The 16,008-nt window shown below is 36.2% G+C and overlaps 1 protein-coding gene across 1 annotated transcript; it reads right to left on the reverse strand.

Moving 5' to 3' along the window:
- Positions 1 to 9,537: 9,537 nt before the first annotated feature.
- LOC111236676 (butyrophilin subfamily 3 member A2-like) lies at positions 9,538 to 15,972 on the reverse strand. Its single transcript, XM_022765492.1, has 4 exons — positions 15,888 to 15,972; positions 12,171 to 12,509; positions 11,071 to 11,358; positions 9,538 to 9,923 (listed from the first exon to the last, which is right to left on the reverse strand). Exons 1-4 carry the CDS (start codon positions 15,970 to 15,972, stop codon positions 9,538 to 9,540), a joined length of 1,098 nt encoding a protein of 365 aa, XP_022621213.1.
- Between the last annotated feature and the right edge of the window lie 36 nt (positions 15,973 to 16,008).

Genomic DNA, 16,008 nt, shown 5'->3' on the forward strand with positions numbered 1-16,008 from the left:
TAGTAATAATGATAACACATTTTATTTTCTAAAATCTATTTCATTGTCAGCTTTGTTACTTGATTTGTCCCTTTCTTTATGTCACTGTGAAAACCCTCGAACAACAGAAGAAGATCTGTTGATGGTTTCTCTTGTGAAGTCTTCAACATTAAATCATCATCTGGAGTAGTAAAAAAAAAAAGAGTTTGCCCTGAGACAGACGGTGTGAACATGAAGTCGTCCTACTCTGCCCCCTGCTGGAGACCAGCAGACCAGTCATCTAACTCTATTAAAGACAATACAGAAGCTGATGCTCCTGTTTCATTGCAGCTGTAGTATTTTATAATGGTGGTTATGAGCTGCCTGGCAACAGGATCAAAGTGCAGCCTTTTATTTCTGTGTCACACATTAACAAAGACACTGTCGTTAAGTTTGTAGTCAGTCAACAGACTTCAATCTAATAGGGTGAGCGATGGGACTGCAGTAGATAAAACTGATCACTGTACTTGTTTGATTGAAGGACTTTGAGCGTGTGCAGCTTGCTGAGTGAGAAATCACCCAAGAGGTAGGAAATACTTTTAATAAAAAAAAAAGAATTCCTGCTGTAATTTGATGTTTAATTTAGAGGAAATTGTAAATTTCTTTGGACTAAAAGCAGGTTTCCTAATGCGTTTAATCTCCTTTCGAATAAGACCGTTGACATATTGCATGTAAGCTGGAAGTTGCAGCCTAATTTAATAGTTTTAAGGCAGTGCAGTACAGATCTTATTTATTTACTTATGTATAATATTCTATTATCATCAAGAAGTTTAAATCTTTTTTATCTCAANCAGAAGCTGATGCTCCTGTTTCATTGCAGCTGTAGTATTTTATAATGGTGGTTATGAGCTGCCTGGCAACAGGATCAAAGTGCAGCCTTTTATTTCTGTGTCACACATTAACAAAGACACTGACGTTAAGTTTGTAGTCAGTCAACAGACTTCAATCTAATAGGGTGAGTGGTGGGACTGCAGTAAATAAGATTGAACACTGTACTTGTTTAAGGACTTTGAGCGTGTGCAGCTTGCTGAGTGAGAAATCACTCAAGAGGTAAGAAATACTTTTTAATAAAAAAAAAATTCCTGCTGTGATTTGATGTTTAATTTAGAGGAAATTGTAAATTTCTTTGGACTAAAAGCAGGTTTCCTAATGCGTTTAATCTCCTTTCGAATAAGACCGTTGACATATTGCATGTAAGCTGGAAGTTGTAGCCTAAATTTAATAGTTTTAAGGCAGTGCAGTACAGATCTCATTTATTTACTTATGTATAATATTTTATTATCATCAGTAAGTTTAAACCTTTTTTATCTCAGTGTGAATTTCTTCTGTGATTACTTTGATTTTCAGACGCTTCACCAGATGGACGGACTGTCCCATAAATCTCGACTTGCTGCATTCAGCACTTTAATTTTCCATCATGCTGTTGTCTTTCTTCTCCTGACACGCTTTGATGGAGGTAATGTGTCCACAAATGATACAATATTGAAGACCCTTTTTTATTGTAGAATTTAAGCCTAACACTACAGACTGCATCTCCTCAGATATGGAAATGTTGCAGACAAAATGACAGAGCTATTGTACTGGACAGCATTAGATTGTATAAGTGCACCTATTGAAATGACCACTCTGTGTATATAAACTGATGCCTACAAATGCTATTAAATCATAGACGACTGCATCACTACAAATACTTCAAACAATACTGTTAGCAGAGCTTTCATTTTGTTTCCAATGCAACGCACATCGTGTGAAAACACTAGTAAGACTACAAGTTGGCCATATTAAAGTCTGAGCTGCTGTGAATGAAGGTGCAGTACAGTGACAGTAGGGAGCGCCAAAGACTCACAGTGCAGATCAGCTCACTGGTGAAAATGAAAGTGAAAGTGTGAATTCATTGTGTTTATTGGGCTGATCCGGTTTGTTTAACAAGTCGTTGTCACGTCAGTTAGGGTATCTTGCAGATAAAGATAACAGGTGATTATATTGTGTGTGTTTAGGAGGGGGAGGGGGTTGTTTACACAAGCTGATTATTAACTTGTTCCTGTGTTCATGCCGAACTTGTTGAAATAATAATGGGAACTGATGGTTCTCGTTTCATCTATGGTTGTAGACCAGTGTTGAATGTTTACATTCAATATTTTCCAATTAAATTTGGTGCAGACATTCACGGTCCTCAGAGGATGAATCCCAATGATTTTTATTCCCTGACATTACATTTGGTGCCACAAACAGATCGAAAATTTTTACTGATCCAATGATATAGCTTGAAAACTATTGGATGGATTGCCACTACATTTTGTGCAGACATTTGTAGTCTCCAGACGATGAATCCTACTAACTTTAGTGATCACTTGTCTTCATTTCTAGCGCCACAAATTTTTATTTCTCCTGTGAAATATCTTGAAGACTATTGGATCGGTTGCCACTACATTTTGTACAGATATTCTTGGTCTTCCGAGGATGAATCTTACTAACCTTGGTGATCCCTTTGTTTAACCACTAGTGCCAAAAGAATTTCTTTATCCTGAGATATATGTCAACTTCTGTATGAAACACTGAGAAACTTTTAGAGACATCGTCATCCCCAGAAGATGTGTAAAACTAATCCTGAGACTTTTACCTTTGCACAAATGGTTATATAGATGTTCTGTCCTCAGGTGAGTCGCAGGTGGTCACTCAATCACAGCCGATTGTGGCGATGCTCGGTGATGACATCATTCTGCCATGCCACGTGACACCTGACGAAGGTCTCGTTAATAAGGTGCTGGAATGGATGAGACAAGACCTCAAACCCCGATCTGTCCACATGAGACGATTCGGTGAAAACAGCCTGGATAATCAGAACCCGTCCTACAAGGAAAGAACATCAGTGTCCATTGACAACATGAAGCAAGGAGACATGTCGCTCAAACTCTCCAAGGTGAAACTGACCGATGAGGGAATATACAGGTGCTTCACTCCAGAACTGAAAGCAGAATCTTTTGTTCAGCTTAATGTTGGTAAGTGGGCAACTCTGAATCATCTAGATGAGAGTTTTGTGTCAGTTCTGCAAATATATAATAAACCTGTTTCACCTGTATGTTCTCTGACTTTTCTCAGTTGCGGTCATCAACATGACTCAAGTGAGCAGTGGAGTGCTAGAATGTAAATCTAAAGGCTGGTATCCAGAGCCTGAGTTGTTGTGGCTGGACGGTGAGGGAAAGCTGCTCTCTGCTGGACCTACAGAGACAGTCAGAGGTCCTGATGACCTCTATACTGTCAGCAGCAGAGTGACTGTGGAGAAGAGACACAGCAACAGCTTCACCTGTAGAGTCCAACAGAAGGACAACAGCCAGAGCAGAGAGACACAGATTCATGTTTCAGGTTAATATGAGTTATTTAGTTACAGCATCACTGTTTTAGCTCCAAATTGCTGCTGTCTTAATTAAAATAAATCTTTTTTTTTTTGTCATTTTAGATGATTTCTTCCCGTCCAGGTCATCGGCTCCAGCCATCATCGGTGTGTTTGCTCTCGTCATCATTCTTGCAGTTGTCTTTGGTGTGTGGAAATGGCGACAAAATAAACAAAGTAAGTCTGTAACCTGTTACCACAGCCACTGGATAATGCTTAAAAAGTAACCTCATCATTTGTTTTTGTCCCAATACAATTCATTGAGTATTGATTATTTGCACAAAGTAAGCCTTTGTAAAAAGTAAGGCTTCATTATTTACATGTATTTCCTTTACTGTATATACTTGACTTCCCGTTATGATCACATGACTGAAGTCAAACAAAATCAGAAAACAGCTTCTTCAACTTGACAACACATGCTGCAGATACAACACAATGGAAGTGTTTCCTGGGGACACACTTGTTCAATGTTCAATGACTTCTAAAGTTAAAAGCTAAATAACGAGTCCCAGCTGGGTTCATCACTCTTTAGTGTCCCCTGGAAACACTTCCATTGTGTTGCCAAACTGATGAAGAGATGGAATGATTCTCTTTGTGTTTTGTCTGTTTGAATGTGTTTTCTAAAGTTGCAGTGCGTTGGGGTGAGACAGCACCACACCTTTTATATTTTGTTTTAACATCTCAGTCAAAGATGGAGTCAGTCAGATTCAATAATCTGCCAATAGTCAATAGGCATTTTATAAATTCATCAGTCTGTATATTGAAGTTATCTCTTTATATATTTGCAGTTTTTACAGAACACTTTTTATTTAATATCTGCCTCTGGCTTTAGTTGCTGTTGTTTTACAGCTTCTCTAGATGGAGCCAGAGAGATTCGTTTTCATTATCTAACACAGGGAGTTTACAGCCGCCCTGTTTCTCTCCTCTTTAACAGGGAAGTTTCCATCATATAATTTTTACAGAACATTTTATATCTGTATATATTGTGTGAAAATCTAAATGTTATGATTTGTTTTATGATGTAATATCTTCCTGAAGCTGTACCAGCTGTTTTCAGACATTTTAAATACATCTTATTGTTTTTTGTTTTTGAAGCTAACGTCTTATAGTTGTTACAGTTTTATGGTAATATACTGTATATTTTGTGTTAATACTATTGACTTTTTCTGCACACAGAGAACAAGAAGAACCAAGAGGATGAAGAAAGACAGGAAGTCAGAAAGAAGGGAGATGGTAGAAATGACAGTTCAGAAAAAAAGCCTCTGATTAATAATAAAACAGACAGAGATGAAGAAACAGAAGACAAAGAAGAAAAGAATATGAAATCTCCATGTCGGCGAGTGGAGGAAATGCACAAAGAGCAGTCGCAGCCAAATGTGGACAGGGGAAATGGAGAGGAGAAACCAAAGTCTACAAATACTGACACAGTCTCAACAGAAGAAAAAGCAAAGACTGATGATGATGAGGAAGAAGGTAAAGGAGGGAAATCTACAAATACTGAAACAGCAAATCAGGGTCCAACAGAGGGAGAAAGCCATAAAGATGAGACTCAGACAGGAGACAAAAAATCTGAGGAAGAGGCCGAGTCAAAATCTACAACACAACAAACAGAAACACAACAAAAGCTGGAGAAGAATGAGAGTCTAGAAGAAACAGGAGATCAGGGTCGAGAGGATGGAGGACCAGCAGTAGGAGCCAAAGCGACTGATGATGATGAGGAAGAAGGTAAAGGTGGGAAATCTGCAAATACTGCAACAGCAAATCAGGGTCCAACAGAGGGAGAAAGCCATAAAGATGAGACTCAGACAGGAGACAAAGAACCTGAGGAAAAGACCGAGTCAAAATCTACAACACAACAAACAGAAGCACAAAAGCTGCAAACTGATCATCCGGGTCCAGAGGATGGAGGACCAGCAAATCAGGGTCCAACAGAGGGAGAAAGCCATAAAGATGAGACTCAGATAGGAGACAAAAAATCTGAGGAAGAGGCCGAGTCAAAATCTACAACACAACAGCATGGAGGGCCAGCAAAAGGAGACGCAAAGATAGTTGGCGGTGAGGAAGAAGGTAAAGGAAAGAAATCTACAAATACTGAAACAGCAGGTGAGGGCCTAAAAGAAGGAGAAAACCATAAAGATGAGACTCAGGCAGGAGACAATAAATCTGAGTTACAGACCAAGGAGTCAAAACCTGTAGCACAACAAACAGAAACACAAAAGCTGCAAACTGAAGAAAATCTGGAGAAGATTCAGAGTCATCAGGGTCCAGAGGATGAAAGACCAGCAGGAGAAACCAAAAAGACTGGTGATGATGAGGGAGAAGGTAAAGAAGGGAAACCTACAAATACTGAAACAGCAGATCAGAGTCAAACAGAGGGAGAAAGCCATAAAGATGGAGGAGACGCCTAACCTGTGGAAGACACCAACACAAAAAACCCTCCATCACAAAGTACAAAAAAACTAGGGGAAGAGTGAAAGTTTGTCAGAAGAAACAGGAGATCAGGGTCCAGAGGGTGGAGGAAGATCAACAGGAGACAAAAAGAGTGATACAGAGAGGAAAGAAGAAAATAAAGAAACTAAACCAGAAAGTGGAGACGGACACACGACAGGAGGAGCGAGAGAGAATGATCCGAAGGGGGAAGATAAACAGGAAGAAAGAGATGATACAAATAATAAAACAAATGCTCTGGATGTGATGACAGGAGGAAGTGGCGTAGATCAGGATGAACCAGAAGATGATGTGAACAACGGAGGTGATGACACTAACTCTTTAAGTGGCGAAAGAGCCTGAGACTGACGAGACAAAGACAAGTCCAGGTGAAGGATCTTCAGTTCAGTGTTGATGGTGGAGAGAAAAAAAAAAAAACATGACCAGCAATTTAAAACAGAAAAATAATTTGGACAAGGACATGACAAACATTAGAAACGGAAAAAGGCAGCAGAGAGAAAATACAGGTAAAAATGAAAAACAATTAAAAAGGTGGAAATGATGATGATGATGGTCGTTCTCTGTTGCACAAACCTCCATTCAAGGACATAGAAAGTGGAAAAAAAAACAATGCATTTAAAAAAATATGAAATTACAGTAATGATTTCTTTTTTGTATTTTCACTTGATAAGAATTCTTTGTTCATGCGTCTCATAGTGAATCGAATGTCTTTTTATTTGCTGTTTATACTGTAAATATCTGTGAACAAACAGAATATTATTGATTATTGCAATGAAGTGCACATCCTCTGTTTAGGTTGAGTTGTCAAGGAAACACAGTCATGTTCCATCTTCTTTACAAACCAGATGTCAACAGTTGATGAGACTGAAAAATGATGACTCAAAACTGAGGTTGAGTTGTTCTGCAACTGAGGTGTGAAGGTTTTTATTTAATTTATTTTAATTGTGGAGGTTATAGGATGTGACTTCACAGCACATAAAGACATTTGTGTGTTTTATTGTATTTTTTTCAGCTTTTCAGGATCATTTAAAGATTTCTCCACTGGTTTTTCTTCATTACCAGTTTGTAATATTTTGTATTGCTGTGGCCTTCACCCTTCAGTGGATGCTAATCTGTACTGTTCATTTATGAAATAAAGCCAAAGATTCCTGCAGTCTTGTCTTCATATACGTAAACCAGCAAATTTTCCAGAATCCTATAAATGTTCACACTAATGTCGATCACATTATTAGACAGCAGATACAACAAGGTGGTTTAACTGTTCCACTAATAAGAATAGAGGCTGATGCTGTGAGTTAAATCTAAGTAAAACTGAACTGACTGATCAGATCATCAGGTGAAATCCAAGGATACGTATATGGAAAGAAGATAAAAGTAATAAACTCACACAATGACACTGCCTTTCAATAGATTTCCAATTTAATCCACAAAATACCACAGTTTAAAGTGCATGTGACAGCGGCTGTATTATCTTAGTGTAAATTCAGTTTATAAATGTGTTTCATTACAGAAAATGTGAATACTTTGATGCAGATGTACAGCAGGACAATACTGGATTACATGTTTTTCCTATAGTGGTGACAGTTTGTTATTTGCAATAAATGTAATTTAAAATTCAGTTCTTACATATTATGCTTGAAAAAAAAACACTTTAAAAATGTATAAATACAATTTCATAGAAAATTTACAAATTCAACTGTATTATTTGTCACTTGTTCTTCAACACATCAGTCTCTCCTTCCTCGTCAGGTGTCTCTACTCTTTTTGTGAGCTCTAAAAGAAAATATATAAAGATTATATCTGTGCACAGGTTATAACATTACCTAAATACAAAACAAACATAAGCAAGGAACAAAGGTCCTGTAATGGCACCATTCATTCATGAAGGCCCTGTGAAATGTTTGAAAGCTCAGGGAAAGGCCACATAAGTGAATCCTTATTTTAGAACATTTTTTTTCATGAGTGAACTGATTATTTTCAGGTTTTATGCTGTTAATAAAACAGAATGAATGGAAGAAAATTTCCTGATTTATTATTTTTTTGTAAGACACTGTGTCAATTCATGTCATTTAGTAGTGACGGGAAGTTTGATTTCCTTAAAAAAAAAAAAAAAAATTAGTAAAATTAAGAAGCAGTTGACCACCTGTCTCACCTGGACAGGTGAATAGAAATCTTCCTCCTCTGGGTCTTTCAGAAACAAGTAGAATTCATCATTCGTCTTAAGATGCAAGAAAACTCATGATCTGAAAAAATAATAATAAAAAAAATCGAAAATACATATTAATTAGATGAGAATCCAACTCAAATACCTAAACATTCTTATTAACCTAATCAATTAAAACCATATGTAAGAATGCTCAATTATTATGAAAATGAATGATAGTTGTCAGCTTGATAAAGCTGTCTGAAATGAAGCGGTCGATGATAAAATAAGCCACTGATGTAAATAAAGTCAAACTCTTTTACTTTTAAAGAGTGACAAGAATTTCTAATAAAACGATGTTTCAACAAGTTTCCAGTGTTCTTACAATATTATTGTTTCTTGACATTTGGTCTGTTTTATATTGTGATATAAAAGTAACATGACCTTACCTTTGCAGAATTTCTCTTTGAGGTAACCTTTGGACTAACTGTCACTTTATAACTGTACAGATTAGTTTCATTGGTGTTTGTAAGATTAGAATATAAAAGACAATTGGCCTCTATGGTCAAGGCAATGTTTCAAGACTTTCAAGAAACCTAAAAGAAATACACTGATCATGTAATAATTGTTAACTTAAACACACCTTATCTCAATAGTTCTGAACATTATTCTGTCAAGCTCCACTGATAATTATGGGGAAAAATATTTTGCATTGCCATGAGGTACCGAAGTACACAAAACTCACATAAGAGTAGCTGCCACAATAAAGTAATCACTAGAATAGTACAGGGTAACAAACTGTTTGGTTAATAATTAATCAGATCAAATCTTGTCATTACTTTATTCCGTATTATTCCTCTGTTCATGTACAGTGTGAGATGATAAATCTATCTGCATTAAATTTTCTTTCACTTATTAGACTTTGTCACAAACAGTTTACAAATTGCATAGACTGATACATAGGCTATTTTCTAAAAGGCCTGAGATCAGTGTGTTTTGGTCTGTATTTTGTTTATTTAAGCTTCTCAGACACAAACCACACACTTTCAAAACAACAGACAAAAAATATGCACCTCAGGAGGATCTGAAGCAACAACACAGATTACATAATGTTTGATAGAAAAACCTAAAAACCAACATGTTGTGACTAATTCATAATCATTTTAGACAAGGCAAAGGTTATTTAAATGACACATTTAATTCACCATAAGACAAAAATATCTAAACCATTTTGTTTTTTAAATCAGAGATATTAACCTCTCATTCAGAGTTCAATATTTTGTTTGTGTCCTTTTTCTTCAATTTACCCATAAAAGAAGTGTCGCTGGATTACTGAAAAAAAAACATGATAATTCTCAACCAAGATCAGAAGCATCTTTTCTGTTGGTTAATTGGTGGAATTATGGATGTTTATTTGCACTGGTTATGACAGAATGATATCCTCAGACAGTGCAAGTCACACATGTCTATGTAGTTTACTCTCAATCTCTGACCGATCTCGACCCTCTGCTCTATGACTCTCCACCTGCATGTCAGTTTACTTCTGATGTTTTTTAATTCTGTCTTTTATAATGCCTCCAACCTCCTCCTGTGTCTTCGCTAGCAGCTTCCTCATATCCATGATGAGTCTTTCATGTCTGTTCTGTTGGTTCACCAGCTCATGCTTGACCCTTGTTATGATATCTTTCAGCTTTAAGTAACCGTCTGCTTTGTTCTCAGTCTTAGATCCCGCCTTCGCTGTCACTTGGTCATCCACTGAATTCAGCTTCTTCTCTAGCTCGTCGCTCAGTCTTTTGTCCTCTTCCAGTTGCCGTTGTAGTTCTTCTACCCAGTGACTTATTTCTTTTTGACTCAGTTTTACCATTTCTTCTCTTGCCCTGAGAGGCTCTCCTTGTTCTTCCACTTCATTGTGCTTCTTGGTGTCTTTGGGCAAAAAGAGTGAAACTTTAAAAACAAAAAATGACACAATCCTAAAATGAGGTGACGAAATATTTTGTAAATTAAAAACCATACATATATGACAAATAATATTACTACAGCCCACACAGCACAGGTCCCGAGGGTTATTCATAGTCTGTATTACCTGCAGTAGATTCAGATCTGCAAAGTGCCAGTTAAGGGAGGCAGCAGGGAGCACCGGTACACTAGCAGAGAGATGTGTTGCTGTGAGCCGGGCCAGCAGAAAAAAACATGTTTTAGACACTTTGAAAAGATGCCCACTGAAGCAATCCAATTTCTGTTTAAATGTATGCTTCATATAGAATATTTTCAGCAATTTATCTTCCGATGAAAACAGCACTTTCCTTTTGTAATATGCCACTTTTTGATTCACTCAGCTAACCTGTGGCTGTGGCATAATACAGTGTGCCCCGTAGGTGTGCTTGTGCATAGGGATACAGTAGTTCAGTAGTTGAAAAAAAATTTAGTGCCAATGGAAAGTGCCATTTTCATGGAAAGATAAGCCGCTAAAAATATTCTACATGAAGCATATATTTAAATGGATATTGGACTGTTTTGTTGGGCATTTTTAAAAGTGTTTAAAACACTTTTTTTCTGCTCGCCCCACCCACAACAACACATAGCTCTGCTAGTGTGCAAGTGCTCCTCTCTTAACTGGCAGTGTGTTGATCTGAATCTACTGCAGGTATATACACCGACTATGCCTGACTACCTCATACAACCCCACATCAAATAACCCAAACTGCTCCTTTAAGTTTTTTTTAACATTTCTTGTTTGAATGTAAATGAAATTACTATAAAAAGGAAATGAAAATAAACTACAAAAGTGGTGCACAATTCCTACATCCACTGCTGGATAAATACAAAAAAAGTCACATAAGCTAGTAAAATAATCTGTGATAAAGTCACTCTTACAGTTATGTCTCCATTTCCAGATAACAAAGACAGCTGCAGTAATGATCATGAAACCAACAACCAAACCAATTATGATGTGAACAGAAGAGCAGACACTGAAGAAATCATCTGAAATCATAAAACACAGATCAACACTGAATTAAACTAATGGTACAAGCTAGAACAGTGAATATATACATTTATAAATCATCTTTACCCGCAATTTGTATCTGTGTCTCTCTGGTCTGGTTGATGATCTTCTGTTGGACTCTACAGGTGAAGTTGTTGCTGTGTCTCTTCTCCACAGTCACTCTGCTGCTGACAGTATAGAGGTCATCAGGACCTCTGACTGTCTCTGTAGGTCCAGCAGAGAGCAGCTTTCCCTCACCGTCCAGCCACAACAGCTCAGGCTCTGGATACCAGCCTTTAGACTTACAGTCTAACACCACTCCCCCTTTGTCTCCGTCATTCCCTGCTAAACTGATGACAGGTGAGGAGACTGAACCTAGTGATGGACAGAAAAGAAATTTCACTGTAACCAAAATCAAAATGGTATGCCAACTGGGTGTAAGAATACTCGATTTGTGTTACCACCAAAGGCTTTAGTTGAACATGAGATGTTTCAGTTGGATTTCTTATACATATAAATGGCATCTCAAAAATATAGCTACAGTCAGAGACCTTGTGTCTAACCAAGACTTAAAGAAATTCATACATGCCTTTATATCCTCCAGAGTTGATTTTTGCAATCATCACTGGCTCACCTAATAAGACCATTAGATAGTTGCAGCTTATCCAGCTGGAATCAGCCCCCACTGGAGATCAAATCTGCCCAAACTGTACCTAGCTTTAAAAAGAAGCTAAAAACTGTCTTCATCTCTATTTTAATCTTGCACTTTTATGAGATATCTATTTTTGTTTTTGTTTCTGTTTTTATACTTTGTTATTTTTACTTCTATTTTTATGATTCCTTTATGTCTGTTAAGCACATTGAATGACCTCTGTGTATGATAATGTGCTATGCAAATAAATTTGCCTCGCCTATATGTTGTTTTTCAATTCATGAGCAGCTCCATTGTCTTGCAGTGAAGGGCGAAAACTTAGAGATAGATTTTACAAAACCTGGACAAATAAAAATAAAACCTGATGCATGGCTGCATCCCACTATACTGATCTATACTGATCATGTGCTCACTTCTCTGCATGCGTTGTCTGTGACAGTGTGTTGAGTTCTTTTATACAGTACCACTCTGTAGAAGCCTTCCTTGGATGAGTAAAGGTAAAAAAAATATGTAAAACCAACAGAGTTTCACTTACCAACAAAAAGGTCAATAGTTGATGCGCTCTTGCCAGGCACGAAGCATTTGTATGTTCCGTTATCTGAGAGTTTTACTGGAGAAAGTTTCAGTGAAAGGTCTCCATACCACAGTTTGTCACTGAACAATGATGTTCTTCCTTTATAGGATGGATGTTGGTTAGTCAAAAGTTCCTCATTGTCATGCCTCACATGGACAAATTTGGGCTTCAGGTCAGGTCTTGACCACTCAAATGTCTCCTTCACAGCATCCATGGCAGGTTCCAGGTGACATGGCAAAATGATGTCATCACCAAATTTCGCCACTATAGGTCCTGTTGGACCAATAACCTGAGACTGACCTGAAATAAAAATAAATCTTAGTTCACATATGAAAGTCTATTGACAGGGAACAAATAGGCCTACAATCTCCCAGCACAAGCAGAGTAGGGTATGGGAAACTTTTTTAATGTTAGTTTTAGTTTGGTGACCAGCAGCAGAAACACACACTCAGTGTGGTATCTTCCAATGTGAATACATGGAAAGATTTAGACAGATTTGATAGAGCTGAAACCAAATCCAAATCACTGCAAATATATTTCATCATCAAAAAACCAACATGAAAGGTGTTCCTTATTTTGGAGACCAAAGGTAAAGCTTCCATTATCATGATAAGTAAAGTTCTGTGCAGGTGAAAGCACAATTTTATGCCAAAGTGACCACCAAAAATCACACTACACCACCTGATTTGCAAAAACAGCTGTTGTCACACTACCTCACCCATTTTAATGAAAGTGGGTTTGTATAGAGCCAGGAAAATACAAAATGAGTGAAATGAATAAAAGCACAATATGAGAGTGCATTTTCACTACTGCTATCTGTGACAAAAACAGTCCTGTGTGTCTATTGTCGAATGATGATCCCAAATTTGTATGTGTGGGAAAGATAGTGAATATCTGCTTGAAGTTCCCTTTTTTTATATAGAATTCACACAAGTGACCTGACTTGAATTTGACCTTGGTAAGTTAAGCCATCGACCCAAGATAAAAAAAAAAAAAATCCATTAATGAAAGATAATACATAAAATACAATACCAAATTATCTATTTGACTTTAGATTACATTTAAAACGATTGATAGTTGACTCAAATCATTGGATTGTTTGGATGGGAAATCTCACATAGATAACTGAGTCTCTGTCTGCAGGAAATTTAATTTAATGAGATATCAATCTTTTAAGAAATTCAGTTAAGATTTAATATGTAAAAACTTGTATTTTGTGGTTAGCTGAAAGCTATTACTATGTTTCTAACAAGAAATACAGCAATTAGATAAGGACTATATATTACGCTACAAAAGTCAAAAAATAGAAAATAAAAAAATGGATAGCATGTATGTATTGGTTACAATGTAGTGTTGCTAAAGTGTTCGTAGAGTTTATTACCTGCACAAGAGCATATTAGGAGGAGAAAAACAATGTGATGGAAAACTGAGGCACTGAGTCGAGGTTTAGGCCAAAACATCATAAAGATCTGAAAATAAATATATTAGATAAAGAAATATGTTATTTCCCTACAACAAAATAACACATGAATAACAAGAATAATACTTAAAGCAAGAGAATGTTTCATCAACCAGAGCCATAAAGTTGTTGTATTTCCTCATTTATACTGTGCAGAGGTTTGAGGTCAAACATAAAATACGCCCAAGTCATTTGTTTCCTCAAAAAACTGAATCACACAGAAATGTGAAACTAACTACTGTGTTTCAGTAGTATAGATTTTCCTCAACATACAGTATATCCTAAGTTTATCTGATGATAAAGGGTATACTATAAAAAGAACCTTTGAGAGGCCCCACCTTTCCTTTTTTTTTTTTTTTTTTTTTTGAACATACAGAACACACGATGTGGAATATAAATTAAACTTAAGTGTTCCGATATCCAGCTTCAAAAATTACACTTTTACAAACTCTGTATTAGAATTGAATGTACAAGCAATTACAGAAAAAGCAAATATTTCAAAACTTCCATACCGGTTTTCTGCAACAAAGCTCCAGCAGAAAGTTGAGATAAGCTGCATGGTCAAAGTCCTCACATAAAATCATACATTGTACTGGTGATCTGTAACAGGAAGAGGTGTGTCTCACTTCGTCTTCCTGTCCATCTGCAGTAACCTAAAGTTTTCAATTCAAATCTCTGCCATTTTAGCTCGACAGTTTGAATTTCAAATATCACTATCACACTCACTTGGTCTGAAGAATGAAGAGATGTATTGAAAAACATTTGCATTGTAACTTTATTTCAGGAGATGCATGAAACAAATGGTTTAATATATATTCTATATTAACCATTTTCTCTCAACAATTTGAATTCAAGACATTTAGCGAAAGCATTGCTTGACAGCTGTAATCAGGAGCACATCCAGCCCACATTCTCAGAAAGCATATTAAAGATCCTACCTAATAACTAAAGCCTAATAACTTTAAACATTAATACACTAGATGTCAGAAAACTTATCATTGGTAAATAGAATTCAGCATCAGCGTCTAAGAATGAGACATTTTTGTTTTCCTGTGTATTTTTTTTGTTGTTTTTTTTAAATGACAATCAAATAAATAAACAATACAATAAATATATTAAGCAATAAAAAGCATATAAATAATCATATTTGCTACACAGGTTAATAACTAAATACTACAGTTATCTGTTTGGAGAAAATACAATTGTGGGGTGAATGGTGGAGCTGGTGGAAAAATATTTCAATTTGTGAAATTACTGTAATTATAGAAACCTCAACTTTGTATTTATTCACTTTCAATTCACAGAGAGAAATTAATTGTTTTAAATGTTCATTTTTCAAAAATTCCTAATAGGAAATGATAAAATAACCAATAAACACTGCTGGGAACACATGTCAATCATTAATCAATTCAGAAAAGACTGATGGCCCACCATCACCTCAAGTGGCTTTATTACAAACATTTGATGATTTAACATTAGACACTAACTCAACATCCATTGACCAAAGGAACAGAATTAATTAAAAACATTAAATCACACTTTACAAGCAACAAAATCTGTGTAGCAAGCAAGAACAGTAGATGTAGAGTGTTCACTAACAGTAATTCATAATTAGTTCATGTTACAGCAGCTTTTAAAACAAAGTTGTGGTGTTTCATAAAGGTAAGTTAATTATTATTCTAAATTTAAAGCTGAAAGAATAATTGTCAAACAAAAAGGCAATTAAAGCAATTAAACGTATAACATAAAAAAGTAGTCATGCATTTTATAATCCTCAGACTTTGAAAATAATTTAAGTGGGTATAGTGACAAGCCTCCAGCCAAGAGCAAGTTTGTTCAATCCTGATATGAAACTCCACCAGCTCATATGTCCTCTCATCACAAACCCAAACTTGGTGCTTTCTATTGACATGATTTTCTCTGTTTGTTTTTTCCCTTTTTGAATTTAAATCTAAAAAATTTGCGTTTTCTTTTTTTTCTCTCCGCTTCCTCCATCTGAGTTTGAACATCTTCCATGTCACTGCCTACCTCTGTCTTTCTCTTTTCCACTGTCAAGGTTGCATCGTTAAAATTCTTTGAGCATGTGTCAGATTGATTACTCAGATTCTCAAGTTCTGCCTTTATTTTTGTCAGTTTACACTTAATCTCAAATAGATTGTTATCTGAGATTATCATCCCTTCCCTAATCTGTGATATTTCAATTTCCATTGACTTTATACCTCCATTTAACTCCTTCACTTGATCTTTGAGTTGGCTTGTCATTTTGTCCACTTCTTCCTTCAGTTCTTCCAGGTTTTTAAGCATCTTCTCATTATGTTCCTGTTCTTTCTCTTTTTGCTT

This window comes from Seriola dumerili, unplaced genomic scaffold, assembly GCF_002260705.1.
Source record: "Seriola dumerili isolate Sdu_G_001 unplaced genomic scaffold, Sdu_1.0 BDQW01000699.1, whole genome shotgun sequence".
NCBI lineage: Eukaryota > Metazoa > Chordata > Actinopteri > Carangiformes > Carangidae > Seriola > Seriola dumerili.

Bases quoted from the DNA above. Each gene is read 5' to 3' on its own strand.
- LOC111236676 (XM_022765492.1), bottom strand. From the start codon at position 15,972: ATGCTTAAAAACCTGGAAGAACTGAAGGAAGAAGTGGACAAAATGACA. The intron at 11,359-12,170 runs GTAAGTGAAACT...GTCCATCACTAG, and splicing joins AACTATTGACCTTTTTGTTG to GTTCAGTCTCCTCACCTGTC. The intron at 9,924-11,070 runs GTAAAGATGATT...TTTTGCCCAAAG, and splicing joins GACACAGATACAAATTGCGG to ACACCAAGAAGCACAATGAA.